The sequence below is a fragment of the Oncorhynchus nerka genome, linkage group LG27, assembly GCF_034236695.1.
Source record: "Oncorhynchus nerka isolate Pitt River linkage group LG27, Oner_Uvic_2.0, whole genome shotgun sequence".
NCBI lineage: Eukaryota > Metazoa > Chordata > Actinopteri > Salmoniformes > Salmonidae > Oncorhynchus > Oncorhynchus nerka.
In genome coordinates, this window is record NC_088422.1 from 27,130,118 (window position 1) to 27,152,657 (window position 22,540).

Genomic DNA, 22,540 nt, shown 5'->3' on the forward strand with positions numbered 1-22,540 from the left:
CTAGTCGGCGTGGGAGAGTGGGAAATTGTGGAGACCTGGTGTCCAAGTAGGCTACACATAGCTGTGTGTGAAAACATTTCACAGGTAAGACATTTACCTTGTTTAGTATTGTCTGTGTATATATAGTCTGTTGTTGGTCTTGGCTAGCTTAATGTTCTGGTAGTGGTTACAACAATAACTCATTATAGATCAGGTATTTCACACTTGTGTCTCCAGTTGGTCTACAAACAATTAAAAACTAGAATCCCTGCAGTAATTGCAGCACCACTCAGACCAGCAGGAGGTGACGGACACACAGAAAACACCATGAAGTAACACAGGGAGGACTCATTGGGGGATGGGAGGACAGGGAGGACTCATTGGGGGAGGGGAGGACAGGAGGGCTCATTGGGGGAGGGGAGGACAGGGAGGACTCATTGGGGGAGGGGAGGACAGGGAGGACTCATTGGGGAGGGGAGGACAGGGAGGACTCATTGGGGGAGGGGAGGACAGGGAGGGCTCATTGGGGGGGGAGGTCAGGGGAGGGCTCATTGGGGGAGGGGAGGACAGGGAGGACTCATTGGGGGAGGGGAGGACAGGAAGGACTCATTGGGGGAGGGGAGGACAGGGAGGACTCATTGGGGGAGGGGAGGACAGGGAGGACTCATTGGGGGAGGGGAGGACAGGGAGGACTCATTGGGGGAGGGGAGGACAGGGAGGACTCATTGGGGGAGGGGAGGACAGGGAGGCTCATTGGGGGAGGGAGGACAGGGAGGGCTCATTGGGGGAGGGAGGACAGGGAGGACTCATTGGGGGAGGGGAGGACAGGGAGGACTCATTGGGGGAGGGGAGGACAGGGAGGGCTCATTGGGGGAGGGGAAGACAGGGAGGACTCATTGGGGGAGGGGAGGACAGGGAGGACTCATTGGGGGAGGACAGGACAGGGAGGGCTCATTGGGGGAGGACAGGACAGGGAGGACTCATTGGGGGAGGACAGGACAGGGAGGACTCATTGGGGGAGGACAGGGAGGACTCATTGGGGAGGACAGGGAGGACTCATTGGGGGAGGACAGGACAGGGAGGGCTCATTGGGGGAGGGGAGGACAGGGAGGACTCATTGGGGGAGGACAGGGAGGACTCATTGGGGGAGGACAGGACAGGGAGGACTCATTGGGGAGGACAGGACAGGGAGGACTCATTGGGGGAGGACAGGACTGGGAGGGCTCATTGGGGGAGGACAGGACTGGGAGGGCTCATTGGGGGAGGGGAGGACAGGGAGGACTCATTGGGGGAGGGGAGGACAGGGAGGGCTCATTGGGGGAGGGGAGGACAGGGAGGGCTCATTGGGGGAGGGGAGGGCAGCCTTGTCTCTGAATGGAATCTGCTTTGTAGCACAGGCTATTTACATGGTGCATGGGTCTCTGTAGTGTACCAGTGGTAAAGAGGAGCACAAACACTACAGTATTAAGACAGGTGCTTGAATAAAAGGAATGTCTATCACACAATGGGAAATGTCACTGCAGAGACGTTTCTTCAGCTATGCAAACAGAAGGCTGTCAAAATGAGCAGCACATAATCCTGAATTACAGGCCTAAAAACATGATTTCATTTCTCTGCTTTGTGCTGTAAAAAGGTGTGGAGAGATGGGCGGAGACCATGACTGTCACTTTACTCTTCACCCCCAGTGACTAACTGCATTCCTACTCCACCCTACTGTAACACACAACCTGTACACCCTACTGTAACACACAACCTGTACACACAGATGTACTACACACAACCTGTACACCCTACTGTAACACACAACCTGTACACACAGGTGTACTACACACAACCTGTACACCCTACTGTAACACACAACCTGTACACACAGGTGTACTACACACAACCCACAACCCAACATTTTTTCCAAATCACCAGGGTTTTCTGTGAGATTCAGCTCAAAAGTATAAACAGTGATAAAACATAGAACTGAGGGGCTCCAATTGTTACCATGATGAAGCAGTGTAATTTCACTGTCGCAGAAGCTCATTTCTGAAACTTGCCCAACTTTGAGTCAGAAATGAGGTGATTGTGTGTGTGTGTACACCTGTGTGTATAGAAATAGAGCATCAGGACTCACCCAACTCTGTCCACCTCTCTCTCTATGTGTACTCCTGCTCCTCATCCTGGAAAGGCTCCCCTCCACAGCACTGTCAGACGGGGCTGATCTACGGGACACGCTGCGAGACCTCATCCGGTTCAGCTCCTAAGACATGGGGAGCGTAGAATGAAATCGAATGATTGCTGTTACAGAACAGTTTACTAGCCTGCTAATATTGATATGCTGGAAAGTCTAGGGGTAACGCCTCCTCAGCTAGCCCGAGCAGATTATTGTTCGTTCAAAATGGTGACAGAAATACATATACAAAAATAAACAACAACAAAAGGACAAAACCAAAGCACACTGAGAAAAATAACCCTGCATCCTCCTGGTTCTGCAAGCTGGCACCCTAATCATCTTTCCATTTCCTCCACCTGTGGGCTTAATAAGGCTTGGCACAGCACCTGCCCCGGTCGGTGCTGCCACCCGGGGAAGGAGTGTGGAAGTATATCCTGGTAGTGTACTGCCCAACTGTGTGTCAACACTAAACCACCCCCCATAATCAGAACATTACACAAAAGCACTTGTACTGGTTGAATTGATTGAATCCTATAGATGCCACTGATTCACATCAGAGCCTATGTCTCTCCTTATGATACCGTTTCTTACCTGGGAGCCCTGAGATCTCCTCTGTCCTCTGGCCTCTACCCTGTGCCCCTGGGGCTCTGAGTCCTGGGGGAACCAGGTCTGCTCCATGGGGGACCCAGGGCTGTGGGGCTCTCTCCTGGGGAAGGATGGTTCACTGGGCATACCAGAACAGCGTCTCTCTGGGACCAGGATGGGGGCCGTGGCCCTGTCCTCCAGCCCGTGGAGGAGCTGCTCCAGGCTGGGTTTATTGGCAGGCTTCCTGGGTGGCTCTGGTCCAGCCATGGGCCTATCCACTGATTCCTCGTCGATGCTTAGCCTCTGCTCCCACAGCTCCTGCTGAGAGGGGGCCCACACAGTACTGGGTCGCCCCACTGCGCCCTCGGGAGCCATCCTATAGCCACCTTCCCTTTCTGGAGAGTGGGGGTGGGATCTCACCCCATTACCTGGGTCTGAGCCCTGGATGCCAGTAACAGGGAACACCTCTCTAGTGGGCGAGGGTTGTGTCTCGGTCTGGGACCTGAATGAGTCAATGTCCAGGATACCAGGTCTGTAGTGGTCATCTGCCCAGGGAGAGGGCTGCTTCCATCGGACACTAGGGGAGTGGGGACTGCCTCTGGAGTGCAGGTCACCCAAAGACCAGCACCCAGAGTCTAGATCCAGCATTTTAGGTCTGAGAGGTAAAGAGTCCAGCACCCCCCTCTCCTGGTTCTCTCTCCTCTGCCTCTCCATGGTTCTCTGTCTCTCTGCCTCCTCTTGTATGGCTACCTGTCTCATCTTCTCCTGCTCCTCTCTCTCCATCTTTTCCCTTAGTCTCTGCTTTCCAAGCTCATGAAGCAGTTGTCTCTCTCTCTCATTCTGCTTCTGTTTTTCAAACTCAAACAGTTGTTTTCTCTCCATCTCCTTTATTCTCTCCAGTTCTTCTACCCTCTGTCTCTCTGTCTCTAACTCCCTTTTTCTATCCCTCTGGTTTTCCAATTCCTGTCTCTCAAAGTCCAACTGTTTCTGTCTCTGCCTCTCCAACTCTCTCTGTTTTTGTCTTTCCAGATCGCGTTGCCTCTCTCTCTCCAACTCTCTCTGTTTTTGTCTTTCCAGATCGCGTTGACTCTCTCTCTCCAACTCTTGCACTCTTTCCCTTTCCAACTCTCTCTGTCTGTCTTCCTCCTGTTGTATGGCTTGCTGTCTCATCTTCTCCTGCTCCTCTCTCTCCATTTTCTCTCTTAGTCTCTGCGTTTCAAGCTCCAGAAGCTGTTGCCTCTCAAGTTTCAGCTCCAGAAGCTGTTGCCTCTCTCTCTCATTCTGCTTCTGTTTTTCAAACTCAAACATTTGCTTTCTGTCCATCTCCTTAATTCTCTCCAACTTCTTCTGTCTCTCTAAGTCTAACTGTCTCTGCCTCTCCTTTTCAAACTCTTTCTGTCTCTCTAAGTCTAACTGTCTCTGCCTCTCCTTTTCAAACTGTCTCTGCCTCTAACTGTCTTTTCCTTTTCAAACGCTTTCTGTCTCTCGAAGTCTAACTGTCTCTGCCTCTCCTTTTCAAACGCTTTCTGTCTCTCGAAGTCTAACTGTCTCTGCCTCTCCTTTTCAAACGCTTTCTGTCTCTCGAAGTCTAACTGTCTCTGCCTCTCCTTTTCAAACGCTTTCTGTCTCTCTAAGTCTAACTGTCTCTGCCTCTCCTTTTCAAACTCTTTCTGTCTCTCTAAGTCTAACTGTCTCTGCCTCTCCTTTTCAAACTCTTTCTGTCTCTCCAACTCGATCTGTCTCTCCCTCTGCAGCTCGTGCCATCGCTGTCTTTCCAGCTCTCTTTGTCTCTCACTCAGTCTCTCGTTCTCCAACTCATTGTGTCTCTCTCTTTCTAATTCTTTTAGCTTTTCCTTCTCTCTCTTTCTTGCATATTCTAACGGTTTCTGTCTCTCCATGTCCAGCTGTGTCCGTTTCTCCCTCTCAAACTCCTTGCTCTCCCTCTGCCATTCTTTCTCCCTCTCCAACTCTTTTACTTTCTCAAGGTCTACTTGTTGTTCTATTCCCAGCTCCTCCCTCCATGTCTGTCTGTCCCATGTCGTTCCTCTCTCCCTTTCCTGTGTTTGATTCCGCTCCATCAGTTCTTCTTGTTGTTGACCTTTGGAGCTTTTCCCAAAAGCTTCATCTAGAGAGGGGTTCCTTCGTACTTGTAAGACCTTCCCTTGAGAGCCCCATTGTCCAGACTTCATAGAGAAATTGTCAAAGGGAACTTCCACGTTCCCTCTCTCGGTTTCCTCGTCCCCAACGGATACAGCTTCCTGGATCTGACCAGTCAGAGCAAAGTAGGTGGCCTTGGGCTTGGGTGGCTGCTCATCTGCCTCCAGCATTTTCAACCGCTTCGGTGCTGCCACTTCCTCTCTCTCCCTCTCCTGTTCTCTCGGCTTCTCCCTCTCTACATCCATTTGCATCCTCCTCTCCGCTTCCCTCTGCCTCTCTTTCTCCTCCTCCTTTCTCTCCCTCTCCTTTTCCCTTTGCCTTCCTTTCTCTACCTCTGCCTCCCTATCCATCTCAGTGGTATTCCACTTCTGCAGAACTCCAACCCTCAGGTAGTGTGGTCCCTGTTCCTGTTGGGAGGCTGGTGCTCTCCTTTGAGCCATACTGAGGACTCCTTGGACCTGAGCATGCCTCTCCTCCACTGGCTCAGCCCTGGCTGACCGATTCCCCTCAGAACGCCTGGAACGGAGGGTCATGGCTTTGTCCTCGAGCTGAGCCAAAGGGACACACTCACTAACAGCTCTCCTCTCTCCCACCGCCTGCACAGTGTCAAACAAGTGCTCTACAAGAAGTGGACTGGAGGGAGACACAGGCTTGCGGTAGGTGGCGGTGACCAGGGTCCCGTCTTTCTCCCCATCCCCAAGTTTGAGGGACACACTTCTCTTGGGACAGCCCTTTGTGGCACTCTGTGCCCTATCCTCCTCCATCACCAGCACGCTGTGTCTCTCCACCACATTCTCAAACAGGGCTGCTCGCACCGTCTGTGCCCCACTGCTGGGGCAGCTCTCCATCCATCGCCCTGCCTCAGTCAGTACTGCTGAAGGGTCAGAGGTGGTCTGGGTGGGCTGCTCTTGTATGCCTCGGATGTCGTCATCCACCTTTTTTTGGTCACTGAAGGTGTAAACGGAGTCCTCCACCTAAAAATAAGTAATTTGATGAGTTTGGTTACATTAAGTCAGACAGTCTGTGGGCACTTCTGCAATAATCCTAATGAGCACTGCCTTGACAAGTTGCATGTCATCTCAAATCAAGCTTTCTTCAATATTTATTCACTGGTTATTCATTTACTTATGAGTGCTCATGTCAATAAACTTAACTATGGATAAGAAATTGGTAAGGGGACAATTTTCTTACAGCTGAAAGTCAATATGATCTGCCATTGTCTTTCAAGAAATGAATTTCAACAGATACACTTAGCTGGTGGATAATAAAAGATCTGGGAGAGAACGTGTCTGTTTGACAAATAGTCCGATTTGTTTTAAATATTACATAAGGACAGAGAAAGGCAGCGTGATACAAAGTGAAGTGACTGAGCGAGGCATTGTGTCTAGGAAGAAAGGGGATCCCACTCCTATTGGTTGGGTCCATAAAAGTAGGTGTGATGCTGATGTGGTAATCAAAGCCTCTCCGTGTTGACCTTTACCCCAGTGCTTCACTCCCCGCATGTTTCATAACCAACACACAGAACCAGCAGAGATGACGAATGCCCCAGGTTAGGTTTCACAGTTCTTTGTACCTCTGTGGCAGTGGTGTTCCTTTTCGCTTCCATGCCCCATTTTCCTACGGGACATACTTTCCCATAACTAGAGCAAAGACTGATTAGGAGAAAATGTTGTGTCCAGGTTGTTTGAGAGACGAATTGCAAATCAGAATTTTCCTTGAACATAGTCCTTATAGAGGAAATGTTGCACGAAGATCAAGTTATTTTTTGGGGGCTTACAGTGGCAAACACAGAAACTATATAAATACATTACATTTTCAAAAATCAAAACTAGTAAAAAAAAACAATGAAATAAAGGAATATAGAGTGGGGCAAAAAAGTATTTAGTCAGCCACCAATTGTGCAAGTTCTCCCACTTAAAAAGATGAGAGAGGCCTGTAATTTTCATCGTAGGTACACTTCAACTATGACAGACAAAATGAGACAAAAATATTCAGAAAATCACATTGTAGGATTTTTAAAGAATTGATTTGCAAATTATGGTGGAAAATAAGTATTTGGTCAATAACAAAAGTTTATCTCAATACTTTGTTATATATCCTTTGTTGGCAATGACAGAGGTCAAACGTTTTCTGTAAGTCTTCACAAGGTTTTCACACACTGTTGCTGGTATTTTGGCCCATTCCTCCATGGAGATCTCCTCTAGAGCAGTGATGTTTTGGAGCTGTTGCTGGGCAACACGGACTTTCAACTCCCTCCAAAGATTTTCTATGGGGTTGAGATTTGGAGACTGGCTAGGCCACTCCAGGGCCTTGAAATGCTTCTTACGAAGACACTCCTTCGTTGCCTGGGCGGTGTGTTTGGGATCATTGTCATGCTGAAAGACCCAGCCACGTTTCATCTTCAATGCCCCTGCTGATGGAAGGAGGTTTTCCTTTACACGGATCGGTCGTCCTGGTCCCTTTGCAGAACAGCAGCCCCAAAGCATGATGTTTCTACCCTCATGCTTCACAGTAGGTATGGTGTTCTTTGGATGCAACTCAGCATTCTTTGTCCTCCAAACACGACGAGTTGAGTTTTTACCAAAAAGTTATATTTTGGTTTCATCTGACCATATGACATTCTCCCAATCTTCTTCTGGATCATCCAAACGCTCTCTAGCAAACTTCAGACGGGCCTTGACATGTACTGGCTTAAGCAGGGGGACACATCTGGCACTGCAGTATTTGAGTCCCTGGCAGCGTAGTGTTTTATTGATGGTAGGCATTGTTACTTTGGTCCCAGCTCTCTGCAGGTCATTCACTAGGTCCCCCCGTGTGGTTCTGGGATTTTTGCTTTCCGTTCTTGTGATCATTTTGACCCCACGGGGTGAGATCTTGCGTGGAGCCCCAGATCGAGGGAGATCAGTGGTCTTGTATGTCTTTCATTTCCTAATAATTGCTCCCACAGTTGATTTCTTCAAACCAAGCTGCTTACCTATTGCAGATTCAGTCTTCCCAGCCTGGTGCAGGTATACAATTTTGTTTCTGGTGTCCTTTGACAGCTCTTTGGTCTTGGCCATAGTGGAGTTTGAAGTGTGACTGTTTTGAGGTTGTGTACAGGTGTCTTTTATACCGATAACAAGTTCAAACAGGTGCCATTAATACAGGCAACGAGTGGAGGACAGAGGAGAATATTAAAGAAGAGGTTACAGGTCTGTGAGAGCCAGAAATCTTGCTTGTTTGTAGGTGACCAAATACTTATTTTCCACCATAATTTGCAAATAAATTCATTAACAATCCTACAATGTGATTTTCTGGATTTTTTTTTCTCATTTTGTCTGTCATAGTTGAAGTGTAACTATGATGAAAATTACAGGCCTCTCTCATCTTTGTAAGTGAGAGAACTTGCACAATTGGTGGCTGACTAAATACTTTTTTCCCCCACTGTACTGTATTCACAAAGCTTTAACTAAGTTAACACCATCTTCAAATGTTGCTCAAACAAACAAACAGTGACCGTAAAACAAGACAGGAAACAAAAAGTACAAGCACTTACCAATCCCCCAGTGTTGTGACCTACCTAATCATTTAACAGGCTGATTCAATTTATCTATCAACATCTTTGGTAATTTGCCAGTAAACTCAAATTGGATGGGAATTAGTCAATTGCTGGAATGGTTCTTATTCTGTTTTATAGCAAACGATACCACTTCATTTTGTGTCACTAGCTAAGTTTCCTTCCAATTGGCGACAGATTTTCATGCATATATTCAAGAATCTGCATAAAAACAATTCACATTTCCCACGAGAGATGCTTTTCCATCAATTTGACTTGTTGTGGATAAAAGGCTGTGCGTGATGACATAGTCCACATAAAAATAACTTCTGCGGTTAAATTTCCATGAACAAAAATACAAGTGAAAAGGGTTTCCATCACATTTCTCCACTCACCGCAATCCTACACCAAACCACCGACACCAGATTAACCTAAGCAAATCCCAGAGCCTCTCTTACCCTCCTTTGAGGATCCGTGTCACTCTCATGGCGGTCTGTCGCCTCATTGGGGGAGGGACTGCCGAGGTCTGTGGACCTCTCAGAGCCAAGCCTGATGAAGAGAAACACACATATCACATAAGACATGCCAATGGGAGAGACATAAAAGGACTGACACACATATGTGGTGAGGAGCTCCTACCTTTTGGTCAGGTCAGGGGGCAGAAGGTGGGACTTGAACTGTGGTTTAACAGCAGGGGTCTGGGCTGGTGGTGTAACAGTATATTCAGTAAGCTTCCTGGTTCGCTGTTTAACACCATCCAATGTTACATCTGCCTCTTGGATGGGCTGTACTGGAGAGTTAGACCCTGGTCTTTGGGCAGCAACACGGAGAGGAACCACAGGAGAGGAAGAAGAGGAGGAATCAAGAAAGAGACTGATCCGTCTCTTAATGCTGCCTCCACCCTTTCCCTCATCATCCTCCTCCTCTTCTTCGTCTGTTTTCTTCTCTCTCCCTCCTACGAGGGCTGAAGGCTGGCTGTCTGGGGCCGGTGGTGTAACATTGGTCCCCTCTGCTCCCTTCTTCTTCTCTGTCCTCCGTAGCGGTTCCCCTGGAGTGTTTTCCTTGCTGTCGGTCTTGGCAGGTCGGCCGTGGTGCAGCGACAGGCCAATGGACTCAAACTTGGAGGTGAGGTCGGCTGAGAGGGGACGTCTCACTGCCCAGCGAGCAGCTGGGGTGGGCGACTCAGCCTGAGTGCTAGAGGGCAGGAAGATGGCCGACACAGGTCTGGGCCTGGAGGCTCTAGACTGGGATCGGAGTTGAACTGTGACCGTGGGCCCTTCATCCCCCTTCCTTTCCTCCTCATCTTGCCCTATCTGACTGAGGAAGCCCATAGACTTGGCTCTGGTCATAGAGGCTGCCCCAGCTCTGATACTGGATGCTGTTTTGTTCCTTTCCTTCTCCGGTTTGGTGGATCCGGACCATTCTGCTGAAGGCGGTTTCTTAGGGCCCCGTGAGTGGAGCAAGCCTGCCGCAGCTGGCTTCTGACGTCGCACCGGTTGGGAGGGAGTTGGTTTGTTGGGGTCCCCAGGGGTTAGAAGAGGGGCGGGTTTGAAGGGCTGGGCTACAGGCTTTGTGGTTTGTCCCATGCTCAACTTATGAGAGGGTTTGTAGGAGTTAGGAGCAGGACAGCTGGGGTTGGTCGGCCCTGGCCTGTGTTTGCTGGTGACATTCGGCTGCTGAAGTTTTGGGGTGCTGGGTGAGTCAGGTTTGTAAGAAGTAGGGCGAGTGGGCACTGGTCGGGGGTTGGTATTAGGCTTAGGCGCAAGTATGGGCCGGATGGTGGGGTTTTTCTCCACAGCGAAAGGTTTGGGAGTGAGCCGTGGTTTGGGTGTAGGGACAGGCTTACTAGGCTCTGGAGTGATGGTGAGGGAGGCCTGGGTGTTGGAGGGACCCTCCGTGAGGCTCTTGTTGCTGGAGTCAGACAGAGGGCTGAGGTGCAGTTGTCCCCCTACACCAATCCTTTCCACCTCCCCAGTCTGCACCTCCACTTGTGCAGCCATCCCTGTGGAAAAACACCTAGGGAGAGGAATGTACAAAACTCTATCAGCACCTTTGGCCATTAACTGTTGGTCTAGCAGTAAAACCATAAACAAAGTCCAATAAATGATCTATTCAGCGAGTCATACTGCCACTCCTTTCTCTGATACAATGCACTGACCGTATTATGACTGGTGCATTCACATCAGGAACATGGGACAGAGGAAGTAAAGGCTGTCTTGGTTATCTGGCACTACTCTGGACTTTGCCTTGGGAGGCATCATGCACCCAGAGATGTGGCTGGCTGCTCTAGAAGCAGGTGGGCTGTTAAACACAGGCCATTCAGTAGTATGGCAGGCCTCAGCCAGGGGGAGAGGGAGAGATCCATCACCTCTGGAGGGTTCAGTTCCCCATGTATGGGGAAGCGTTCAGTGCCCCGGGTACGGTGAAAGGTTCAGTTCCCTGGCAGCATCGTTTCCATCTACTGTTTCTCCATCTGCCGCGACTGGGTCTGACTCAGAGATAACCAGTACACAAAGTCTGAGACAACATTGTGAGCTTGGGACTATAAGGTTCTATCTGCATTTTTGTCAAAATGTAATTATTGACATAGAAACAGTGAACTATATAGTACTCTAAATTCAAAATAAAAATAGCTGACACCATTCAAACCAATTAGGGTTTGGAACTTTAAAGCCAATTATCTCAGAATCATATTTTTGCAGATAGAACCTTATAATCCCAAGAACTCAAAATATCGATGTAGCTACAGGTGAGACAGCAGAAATCCTGCCAGCACAATGACCGTCTGACGTTCCTTTTGAAGATCTACAGTAATCTGAAGATTACAGAGCTGCACCAGACAGCAGTAACAGTGAGGCAGGAAGGCTCACTCTCCTATGAGTGTCATTGTTGTCTTTTCCATTCAGTCAGTGTAGTAATGCAAGGCAGGTCTGGCCTATGGCAGTAAAAGGGGAATTCCATTGAAAAGCTACACAAGTAATTAGATATTCGGCTCCTCCCCTACTAAAGTGCTCTACTAGTACTGAGGCGGTCACTATATTATCAGCCGGTGATTGTTAAGCAAATAATTGTTGGTCTAACAGTAATTGACTGTTAATTAACGTACAGTAAACACAGTCATATCACATGTTCCCATCATCAAGAGGGAGAGCATTTCTCACAACACCCGCAATAACATCTGCTAAATATGTGTATGTGACCAATAACATTTGATTTGAAAAACATCAAAGCAACAATGTTTGGTGGACTGCTGCCCTTTAAGAGGCTCCGGCAGATCTGATCATGTATTCCACATGTTCTTCTCTTGAGTTAGGCTTCTCTGTAAGGGATTGACTGCTCTCCTACGGTGTGAGAGGGGGGACACAGAACCGTTTGGTGGGGCAATTATCCAATTCTGCTTCGACTGCAGTTCAAATAAAATGTCATCGGTCGCAAATGTTATTGGTCGCACACACGTCCTAGTTGTTGTTATGGGCAATCCCATCATCACTCACTTAACTGGCTGTCAACCGTCTGCAGTGGAGCCCTGGTTTCTGTGGTAACCACTCAGTGATGTCATATCACACTGGAGTAAGGAGTAGGTGCCTGGGGAGAGAGCACAGTTTGGTGTCATTACAAAGGAAGGAACTCTGTTTCCTGTAACATTAGACCCTGCGGCTGCATACATCAAAGTGTAGCACAGACCTCAGCATCGTTACTATAGTCTCAGACCTCCCACCGGAAATCCACTTAGCATTTTCCATTATGGAAACATACAGACAGAGAAATACCCTAACATACATTTTGAAGGATGTAAACAAAAATTGTAAATTTCACAACTTGCATAATAGATAAAACATGAAGAGAAAGAAAAGAAAGAGAGTAAAGGGAAAGAGTATCCTACTGCTAGCAGGGGGCTGATAAATTGAGGCAGTGGTTGTTGACAGGAAACGCTTTTGCAAAGCTGGAATGCTAAACATTCCCTGTAGATGGGTCCAGCAACACAGCAGGGACTGGAGGAAAAACCACTGGCTGGAAGAATTGCACTGCACAACCACAATTGCCCTTGCAGCTCATTTGCTTTTTAAAGTACAAACACAAATTTTAAATCTGGACCAGATCTAACCAAGTTCAATTGAGTAGGGACTAGCCTACCTTTCACCTAGAGACAAATGAGGTAAAAACATAGAATGAGCCCTGTTATGAGACAGATTCAAAATAAGCTCATCGTAACTGGGGAAGAGAATATAGTAGATAGATACAGTGCCTTGCGAAAGTATTCGGCCCCCTTGAACTTTGCGACCTTTTGCCACATTTCAGGCTTCAAACATAAAGATATAAAACTGTATTTTTTTGTGAAGAATCAACAACAAGTGGGACACAATCATGAAGTGGAACGACATTTATTGGATATTTCAATTTTTTTTAACAAATCAAAAACTGAAAAATTGGGCGTGCAAAATTATTCAGCCCCTTTACTTTCAGTGCAGCAAACTCTCTCCAGAAGTTCAGTGAGGATCTCTGAATGATCCAATGTTGACCTAAATGACTAATGATGATAAATACAATCCACCTGTGTGTAATCAAGTCTCCGTATAAATGCACCTGCACTGTGATAGTCTCAGAGGTCCGTTAAAAGCGCAGAGAGCATCATGAAGAACAAGGAACACACCAGGCAGGTCCGAGATACTGTTGTGAAGAAGTTTAAAGCCGGATTTGGATACAAAAAGATTTCCCAAGCTTTAAACATCCCAAGGAGCACTGTGCAAGCGATAATATTGAAATGGAAGGAGTATCAGACCACTGCAAATCTACCAAGACCTGGCCGTCCCTCTAAACTTTCAGCTCATACAAGGAGAAGACTGATCAGAGATGCAGCCAAGAGGCCCATGATCACTCTGGATGAACTGCAGAGATCTACAGCTGAGGTGGGAGACTCTGTCCATAGGACAACAATCAGTCGTATATTGCACAAATCTGGCCTTTATGGAAGAGTGGCAAGAAGAAAGCCATTTCTTAAAGATATCCATAAAAAGTGTTGTTTAAAGTTTGCCACAAGCCACCTGGGAGACACACCAAACATGTGGAAGAAGGTGCTCTGGTCAGATGAAACCAAAATTGAACTTTTTGGCAACAATGCAAAACGTTATGTTTGGCGTAAAACCAACACAGCTCATCACCCTGAACACACCATCCCCACTGTCAAACATGGTGGTGGCAGCATCATGGTTTGGGCCTGCTTTTCTTCAGCAGGGACAGGGGAGATGGTAAAATTGATGGGAAGATGGATGGAGCCAAATACAGGACCATTCTGGAAGAAAACCTGATGGAGTCTGCAAAAGACCTGAGACTGGGACGGAGATTTGTCTTCCAACAAGACAATGATCCAAAACATAAAGCAAAATCTACAATGGAATGGTTCAAAAATAAACATATCCAGGTGTTAGAATGGCCAAGGCAAAGTTCAGACCTGAATCCAATCGAGAATCTGTGGAAAGAACTGAAAACTGCTGTTCACAAATGCTCTCCATCCAACCTCACTGAGCTCGAGCTGTTTTGCAAGGAGGAATGGGAAAAAATTTCAGTCTCTCGATGTGCAAAACTGATAGAGACATACCCCAAGCGACTTACAGCTGTAATCGCAGCAAAAGGTGGCGCTACAAAGTATTAACTTAAGGGGGCTGAATAATTTTGCACGCCCAATTTTTCAGTTTTTGATTTGTTAAAAAAGTTTGAAATATCCAATAAATGTCGTTCCACTTCATGATTGTGTCCCACTTGTTGTTGATTCTTCACAAAAAAATACAGTTTTATATCTTTATGTTTGAAGCCTGAAATGTGGCAAAAGGTCGCAAAGTTCAAGGGGGCCGAATACTTTCGCAAGGCACTGTATGTGTTTGACATGGGCATTAAATGTATGCCAAACAAAAAACATTAATTTCATAGTTTAACAAACCAGTGGTTTGTGACTATTATGATTTCCCATTGTAGCCAATTCAATTGTAGAAATTCCGTTATCGATTTTTGGGAAATTTGAGTTTCAAATCGCTTCATAAAAAAAAATGACAGGTCTAACTCGACCTGTTACTTCTGTGAATGTTCATTATCCTCCCTCCTCATGAGGGAGAGAATTTAGAAAATATACTGAACAAAAATATAAAATCAACATGGAACAATTCCTACGATTTTACTGAGTTACAGTTCATGTAAAGATATGAGTCAATTGAAATGAATTAATTAGGCCCTAATCTATGGATTTCACATGACTGGGAATACAGATACGCATCTGCTGGTGACAGACACCTTTAATAAAAAGGTAGGAGCTTGGATCAGTCAGTATCTGGTGTGACCACCAATATCCTCACGCAGCACAACACATCTCCTTCGCATAGAGTTGATCAGGCTGTTGATTGTGATCTGTGGAACATTGTCCAACTCTTCAATGGCTGTGCGAAGTTGCTGGATATTGGCAGGAAATGGAAAACGCTGTTGTACACGTCGATCCAAAGCATCCCAAACATGCTCAATAGGTGACGTCTGGTGAGTATGCAGGCCATGGAAGAACTGCGGGGGACATTTTCAGCTTCCAGGAAGTGTACAGATCCTTGCGTCATAGGGCCGTGCATTATCATGCTGAAACATGAGTTGATGGCAGCGGATGAATGGCACGACAATGGGCATCAGGATCTCGTCGCGGTATCTCTGTGACGATGCCGAACTGCATTCAGGTCAAGACCCTGGTGAGGATAACGAGCATGCAGATAAGCTTCCCCGAGGTGGTTTCTGACAATTTGTGCAGAAATTCTTTGGTTGTGCAAACAAACCCACAGTTTCAACAGCTGTCCTGGTGGCTGGTCTCACATCCGCAGACCATGTGTAACCACGCCAGCCCAGGACCTCCACATCCGCAGACCATGTGTAACCACGCCAGCCCAGGACCTCCACATCCGCAGACCATGTGTAACCACGCCAGCCCAGGACCTCCACATCCGCAGACCATGTGTAACCACGCCAGCCCAGGACCTCCACATCCGCAGACCATGTGTAACCACGCCAGCCCAGGACCTCCACATCCGCAGACCATGTGTAACCACGCCAGCCCAGGACCTCCACATCCGCAGACCATGTGTAACCACGCCAGCCCAGGACCTCCACATCCGGCGGGATCATCGTTAGAGTTGCCAAACATCAGCCTCGAAACCTTAATGACTTGGAGAAGATCTGCAAAGAGGAGTGGGACAAAATCCCTCCTGAGATGTGTGCAAACCTGGTGGCCAATTACAAGAAACGTCTGACCTCTGTGATTGCCAACAAGGGTTTTGCCACCAAGTACTAAGTAATGTTTTGCAGAGGGGTCAAATACTTATTTCCCTCATTAAAATGCTAATCAAGTTATAACATTTTTGACATGCGTTTTTCTGGATTTTTGTTGTTATTCTGTCTCTCACTGTTCAAATAAACCTACCATTAAAATTATAGACTGATCATTTCTTTGTCAGTAGGCAAACATACAAAATCAGCAGGGGATCAAATACTTTTTTCCCTCACTGTACGTAGCCAATAGGCAGAGGGTAGCATAGCTTGTCTGAGTCTCTGTAATAATGGTATGGGAATAATGACGCATTTTATTTTGTAAAGTGGTTTCTTGCATCAAACATCACAACATTTTCAGTCATTTCCTTGTCTTTAGGACAAGTGGATAAACAGGTTAATATCAAGCCATGCATGCTTTTTTTCTCCAAAAGTCTGAAGGAATGTCGACCTACACTGAACACCACACATTGGCTGCTACTGTAGGCTAAACGATAAAACAGCTATTAACATGTTAAAATGTTATGGGATGCATTTTCTCCATAGTTTTTTTAAAGGTAGGCCACTGGTAGGCATACATTATGATCAAATAACAACAGTAGCCTACGTGACCACTGTTAAAACTAACATAAAGCAGGTACAGCCTCAGTGTTCACAGTAAACGCGCAGTGGAAGTTGCACAGAATTCTCACAACGTTCAAATTTGCACTCAACAGACCTGACAAAAAAGTTAGAGGGAACGTCTGTGGCATTGTGTTGTGACAAAACTGCACATTTGAGTGGCCATGTATTGCCCCCAACACAGCATCTTGATATGCCACACCTGTCAGGCAGGTGGATGGATTATCTTGGCAAAGGAGAAATACTTATATCAAATTTCAGCTCATGAAACATGGGACCAACACTTTACATGTTGCATTTATATTTTTGTTCAAGGTGTGTGTTCAAGGCACAAGGAAATGTTTCTTAGACTTACAGATGGCAGAAAATGTATAAAAATCGAGCACACAGCTATGCAATCTCCATAGACAAACATTGGCATCAGAATGGCCCGTACTGAAGAGCGCAGTGACTTTCAACATGGCATCGTGATAGGATGGCACCTTTCCAACAAGTCAGTTCGTCAAATATCTGCCCTGCTTAGAGCTGCCTCGAGAACACTACCTGCCCGAATGCATAATGCCAACTGTAAGGTTTGGTGGAGGAGGAATAATGGTTCGGGCTAGGCCCCTTCGTTCCAGTGAAGGGAAATCTTAATGCTACAGCATACAATGACATTGTAGACATTTAGGTGTCCACATACTTTTGGTCATGTAGTTTAAAAAAGTGGCTACATTTATTTTTTGCAACCTGCTAGTGTCAGTGTGTGGTGCATGCACACAATTATGTCCTCTATCATATTGGTAAGTGTAGACACTTTTAGACTTTAGTCACTGTTCTTAAGAGGAACTAAGGATCTACTTGACAGTGTGGTCTGGATACACATATTGTACTCACTACTAGTCATTACTCGCTCTGGATAAGAGCGTCTGCTAAATGACTTAAATGTAAATGTAAATGTACTCATTAGGTGACACCATTGGCATACCTTCATACAGACCCAAAATACCACTAATTTACCATGCATGCTTTAAAAAAAATAATTATACCAGCTTTTTCATATATATATCTAAATAGGGTAGTGGGTAAAAAAAACATGGTATATTAAAAGCCACATGAAGACCTAGTCACAGACCCTGTAACCAAAATACAGGTACCAGGTCTGTGAATGGTTCCCTGCTTTTTTGTAGGAAAATTAACACTTCTATGTTTAATACCTCCCTAATTTGAAATGCAAACGGACCACGTGGTTAAATTCCCAATCTGGCCCTCATATCATAATGGCCACCTAAACACACCCAGCTTCCAATTGGCTCATTTAATCCCCCTGTAACTATTCCCCAGGTTGTTGCTGTAAATGAGAATGTGTTCAGTCAATTTATCTGGTAAAATAAATGAAAACACCCTCCCACCTCTTCTGATTTGCCAGTTACCCACTGATATGTATACCAACGGTATGGCTGCAAGAAAGTGGTACATGAGGGTCTGTTTGAAAGTTTTTAAAATATATATTACAGGAAATATAGCACATCTTCTGTCTGGAATGGTTATGAGTAACACTAGAGTACCCATGTAATACAAAGGCATCTGGAATGGTTATGAGTAACACTAGCGTACCCATGTAATACAAAGGCATCTGGAATGGTTATGAGTAACACTAGCATACCCATGTAATACAAAGGCATCTGGAATGGTTATGAGTAACACTAGCGTACCCATGTAATACAAAGGCATCTGGAATGGTTATGAGTAACACTAGCGTACCCATGTAATACAAAGGCATCTGGAATGGTTATGAGTAACACTAGCATACCCATGTAATACAAAGACATCTGGAATGGTTATGAGTAACACTAGCATACACATGTAATACAAAGGCATCTGGAATGGTTATGAGTAACACTAGAGTACCCATGTAATACAAAGGCATCTGGAATGGTTATGAGTAACACTAGCATACCCATGTAATACAAAGGCATCTGGAATGGTTATGAGTAACACTAGCATACCCATGTAATACAAAGGCATCTGGAATGGTTATGAGTAACACTAGCATACCCATGCAATACAAAGGCATCTGGAATGGTTATGAGTAACACTAGCATACCCATGTAATACAAAGGCATCTGGAATGGTTATGAGTAACACTAGCATACCCATGTAATACAAAGGCATCTGGAATGGTTATGAGTAACACTAGCATACCCATGTAATACAAAGGCATCTGGAATGGTTATGAGTAACACTAGCATACCCATGTAATACAAAGGCATCTGGAATGGTTATGAGTAACACTAGCATACACATGTAATACAAAGGCATCTGGAATGGTTATGAGTAACACTAGAGTACCCATGTAATACAAAGGCATCTGGAATGGTTATGAGTAACACTAGCATACCCATGTAATACAAAGGCATCTGGAATGGTTGTGAGTAACACTAGCATACCCATGTAATACAAAGGCATCTGGAATGGTTATGAGTAACACTAGCATACCCATGCAATACAAAGGCATCTGGAATGGTTATGAGTAACACTAGCATACCCATGTAATACAAAGGCATCTGGAATGGTTATGAGTAACACTAGCATACCCATGTAATACAAAGGCATCTGGAATGGTTATGAGTAACACTAGCATACCCATGTAATACAAAGGCATCTGGAATGGTTATGAGTAACACTAGCATACCCATGTAATACAAAGGCATCTGGAATGGTTATGAGTAACACTAGCATACCCATGTAATACAAAGGCATCTGGAATGGTTATGAGTAACACTAGCGTACCCATGTAATACAAAGGCATCTGGAATGGTTATGAGTAACACTAGCATACCCATGTAATACAAAGGCATCTGGAATGGTTATGAGTAACACTAGCATACCCATGTAATACAAAGGCATCTGGAATGGTTATGAGTAACACTAGCATACCCATGTAATACAAAAGCATCTGGAATGGTTATGAGTAACACTAGCATGTAATACAAAGACATCTGGAATGGTTATGAGTAACAATACCCATGTAATAGAAAGACATCTGGAATGGTTATGAGTAACACTAGCGTACCCATGTAATACAAAGACATCTGGAATGGTTATGAGTAACACTAGAGTACCCATGTAATACAAAGACATCTGGAATGGTTATGAGTAACACTAGCGTACCCATGTAATACAAAGGCATCTGGAATGGTTATGAGTAACACTAGCATACCCATGTAATACAAAGGCATCTGGAATGGTTATGAGTAACACTAGCGTACCCATGTAATACAAAGGCATCTGGAATGGTTATGAGTAACACTAGCATACCCATGTAATACAAAGGCATCTGGAATGGTTATGAGTAACACTAGCATACCCATGTAATACAAAGGCATCTGGAATGGTTATGAGTAACACTAGCATACCCATGCAATACAAAGGCATCTGGAATGGTTATGAGTAACACTAGCATACCCATGTAATACAAAGGCATCTGGAATGGTTATGAGTAACACTAGCATACCCATGTAATACAAAGGCATCTGGAATGGTTATGAGTAACACTAGCATACCCATGTAATACAAAGGCATCTGGAATGGTTATGAGTAACACTAGCATACCCATGTAATACAAAGGCATCTGGAATGGTTATGAGTAACACTAGCATACACATGTAATACAAAGGCATCTGGAATGGTTATGAGTAACACTAGAGTACCCATGTAATACAAAGGCATCTGGAATGGTTATGAGTAACACTAGCATACCCATGTAATACAAAGGCATCTGGAATGGTTATGAGTAACACTAGCATACCCATGTAATACAAAGGCATCTGGAATGGTTATGAGTAACACTAGCATACCCATGCAATACAAAGGCATCTGGAATGGTTATGAGTAACACTAGCATACCCATGTAATACAAAGGCATCTGGAATGGTTATGAGTAACACTAGCATACCCATGTAATACAAAGGCATCTGGAATGGTTATGAGTAACACTAGCATACCCATGTAATACAAAGGCATCTGGAATGGTTATGAGTAACACTAGCATACCCATGTAATACAAAGGCATCTGGAATGGTTATGAGTAACACTAGCATACCCATGTAATACAAAGGCATCTGGAATGGTTATGAGTAACACTAGCGTACCCATGTAATACAAAGGCATCTGGAATGGTTATGAGTAACACTAGCGTACCCATGTAATACAAAGGCATCTGGAATGGTTATGAGTAACACTAGCATACCCATGTAATACAAAGGCATCTGGAATGGTTATGAGTAACACTAGCATACCCATGTAATACAAAAGCATCTGGAATGGTTATGAGTAACACTAGCGTACCCATGTAATACAAAGACATCTGGAATGGTTATGAGTAACACTAGCGTACCCATGTAATAGAAAGACATCTGGAATGGTTATGAGTAACACTAGCGTACCCATGTAATACAAAGACATCTGGAATGGTTATGAGTAACACTAGAGTACCCATGTAATACAAAGACATCTGGAATGGTTATGAGTAACACTAGCGTACCCATGTAATACAAAGGCATCTGGAATGGTTATGAGTAACACTAGCATACCCATGTAATACAAAGGCATCTGGAATGGTTATGAGTAACACTAGCGTACCCATGTAATACAAAGGCATCTGGAATGGTTATGAGTAACACTAGCATACCCATGTAATACAAAGGCATCTGGAATGGTTATGAGTAACACTAGCGTACCCATGTAATATAAAGGCATCTGGAATGGTTCAAATGAAACCTAATTTCCTGTACTGTGCCTTGGCATTGTGTGGGTAACATTGACATGTCAATGACAGTCTGGTTTAGCAGAGGAAAAATACTTACCAAACTGTTGTGTGAACAAAAACTAAGCAACACCTATTTAAATACACTTGGGAAAAAAACACACACTTTAACCTATGAGAAGTTGCTTGTGTGAGACTAGTAGTGTGGGGGTGTAGAAAATAGGGGTGCGATTATTTTCGTATTAACTCGTATTCTGTCAGATCGATGATAGTTCATTGCCCAGGAAAGTGATAACATAATGCGTTTTGATATTTAATTCGGCGGTCAGTCTCGTCTTGGCCCTACACGTTCTCTAACGTTGTTCGTTAGTTGTTTAGCTAACGTTAGCGCAACAGCTACGCACCACCGCAAGAGCACAAAGAAAATGTAGGCTAACAAACTTTTAGCCTAGAGTTTTGAAACTGTCTGATGTAACACTTGCTACATGCGATCCTGAATCGATTCTTTAAAATGCATTTCATGTAATTTTGCGAAAAGTTAGCTAACGAGTAGTGAGTCTTATCTATGTCGGAGATGAGCTAGTATAAGGTTTCAGTTGCTGATTTTGCAAAACAGACAAACTACATAAACATTACAATATTATCCAGCACGTGTGAAACCATGAAGATCAGAGAAGAAAAAGTACAAACTAGCAAGTGATACGTAGCGTGGCATAATTTGCTAGTATATTGATGTCGTTAGCTAGCTATCTGACAATTAGCTCAATGTAGCTAACGTTAGCTGCTAGCTTACTTACCAATAACAATTTAGCCATGCGTATCCCTGTGTCGTTTTTATGCGAATCGATTCGTTAAAACAATCGTCAGATGAGTATCTACAGCTACAAAACATGGCTGGTGTGAACTAATATCCCGTCGAAAGCTTTTAGTCCTTAGCTAGCTAACCTTAATACAGAAAGCGAAATTAACTTACTTCACTGAGAAATCCATCCACCTGTCGTGTTTATCCGTACCTTTCACCAGGGACCTAATAATTTTCTTCAACTAAACCTCAGTCAATCGAACTGCGGCTTGGGAGAGGGTAACGTTATATCAGTCCGGCAGAGGCGAACCTGTTGCGAACACACTAGTAGCCAGGTTGCTCGTAGACAAGAATTGTCTTTTGACATTGTGCTGGGAGACTCCCAGCACCAAATGTCAAGACAAGTATTGGTTGAATCGCAGCTATTCTGAGACATGAGCTTTCAATAGATACACATGAAACTGGCTAAACAAGTTGAGTTGATAGCCATCTCTAACTAGTTGACTTACTTTTCTCTCTCCTCACACCCTTGCCACCTGGCTCACTCCAACTTGGTAGTAGAGGTGAGGGATTTGTTTTGATACTGTAGATGGCTGGCTGCCTGCTAGCTACAAGTCGGTAGGTACAGTATGGTGTCCCACCATGTGGACAGTTTTCATTACT

General features: G+C 45.0%; 2 protein-coding genes across 4 annotated transcripts in view; both read right to left on the reverse strand.

Annotated features, from left to right (window-relative positions):
* The window catches only part of LOC115111496 (uncharacterized protein KIAA1671-like), an 18,166-nt gene extending 13,996 nt beyond the window's left edge, over positions 1-4,170 (reverse strand). For all 3 annotated transcript variants that reach the window (XM_065011515.1, XM_065011514.1, XM_065011513.1), the window contains exons 1-3: positions 3,993-4,170; positions 2,732-3,962; positions 2,102-2,227 (exon numbers count right to left, since the gene is read on the reverse strand). In XM_065011515.1, the coding sequence (XP_064867587.1) occupies positions 2,102-2,227; positions 2,732-3,962; positions 3,993-4,048 (1,413 nt within the window). In that variant the 5' untranslated portion in view covers positions 4,049-4,170. The remainder of the gene's footprint in view (positions 1-2,101; positions 2,228-2,731; positions 3,963-3,992) is intronic.
* Positions 4,135-22,490, reverse strand: LOC115111187 (protein phosphatase 1 regulatory subunit 12A-like). The gene is made up of 5 exons (XM_065011139.1): positions 22,387-22,490; positions 11,912-12,002; positions 9,057-10,433; positions 8,876-8,966; positions 4,135-5,856 (listed from the first exon to the last, which is right to left on the reverse strand). Exons 3-5 carry the CDS (start codon positions 10,415-10,417, stop codon positions 4,135-4,137), a joined length of 3,174 nt encoding a protein of 1,057 aa, XP_064867211.1. The 5' UTR covers positions 10,418-10,433; positions 11,912-12,002; positions 22,387-22,490.
* Between the last annotated feature and the right edge of the window lie 50 nt (positions 22,491-22,540).

Bases quoted from the DNA above. Each gene is read 5' to 3' on its own strand.
- LOC115111187 (XM_065011139.1), bottom strand. From the start codon at position 10,417: ATGGCTGCACAAGTGGAGGTGCAGACTGGGGAGGTGGAAAGGATTGGT. The intron at 8,967-9,056 runs GTAGGAGCTCCT...TCTCTTCATCAG, and splicing joins CCCCCTGACCTGACCAAAAG to GCTTGGCTCTGAGAGGTCCA. The intron at 5,857-8,875 runs GTAAGAGAGGCT...ACTTATTTTTAG, and splicing joins ACACGGATCCTCAAAGGAGG to GTGGAGGACTCCGTTTACAC.